The sequence below is a fragment of the Mesitornis unicolor genome, unplaced genomic scaffold (assembly GCF_000695765.1).
Source record: "Mesitornis unicolor isolate BGI_N332 unplaced genomic scaffold, ASM69576v1 scaffold24910, whole genome shotgun sequence".
Lineage (NCBI taxonomy): Eukaryota > Metazoa > Chordata > Aves > Mesitornithiformes > Mesitornithidae > Mesitornis > Mesitornis unicolor.
This window is the reverse complement of record NW_010160668.1, coordinates 7,356-8,020: the sequence shown is the minus strand read 5'-3', so window position 1 is coordinate 8,020 and position 665 is coordinate 7,356. Positions and strand designations below refer to the sequence as shown.

At 47.2% G+C, this 665-nt stretch overlaps 1 protein-coding gene across 1 annotated transcript in view; it reads right to left on the bottom strand.

Annotated features, from left to right (window-relative positions):
• LOC104545492 (AP-1 complex subunit gamma-1-like) overlaps nucleotides 1–70 on the bottom strand; it is a 28,828-nt gene extending 28,758 nt beyond the window's left edge. Inside the window, 1 exon segment of the mRNA XM_010190648.1 lies at nucleotides 2–70. Coding sequence (XP_010188950.1) covers nucleotides 2–70 — 69 coding nt within the window.
• Nucleotides 71–665: the final 595 nt, after the last annotated feature.

The following is a 665-nucleotide window of genomic DNA, read 5'->3' as shown; positions in this document are numbered from 1 at the left end:
GCTCTTCCGCCTGGGTTCTCGCTGTCCGGATGGTCCGGATCAACTCCCGCAGTCTGATGGGGGCTGGCATCCTCTGCGAGAAGAGAGAGAGCTGTAAACCTTGGACTGTACTTAAAGGCTTCGCAATCGTCTCACACTTCTGTATTTTTTTCTTTGTTATCCTACAATTATGTAAGTAGGAGAATTAAGAAAATGCAGACTGCTTCAGTACCAAGGTTAAAAGCGAACTTGAAAACCAGAGAAATTCATTCTACCTCACATTTGCTTTTCCAGTACATTAGAAACAGAAATTGCTGTGCTTTGCTGCCAGGTGAACACAACACAACTCCCCACCTGAAACAGGCAGAAACAGCGCTCTGCAAGTCAGGCTCCAAAGAGAGATGATCTCAAAACCACAACAATTTGGGACAGAAATCCTTTACAGAAAACAATGCTGTTTAATAACGTGCACAAGATTTCATACAGTTGTTTCAGATAGCCATGCTTCAAAAACCCTGCAAACTGCGCCACACACTTCCTTCTCAGAGGTGCGGCAGTGAGCAGAAAGAGCAGCGGAAGAGCAATGCAGGCTCGTGCCAAAAGAGGTATTTCCAGTCCTGCTGCTGTGCTGACCTTGGCATTCCCGGCACGGTGAACCACGTGAGGCCAACTGCGCATCCGATACC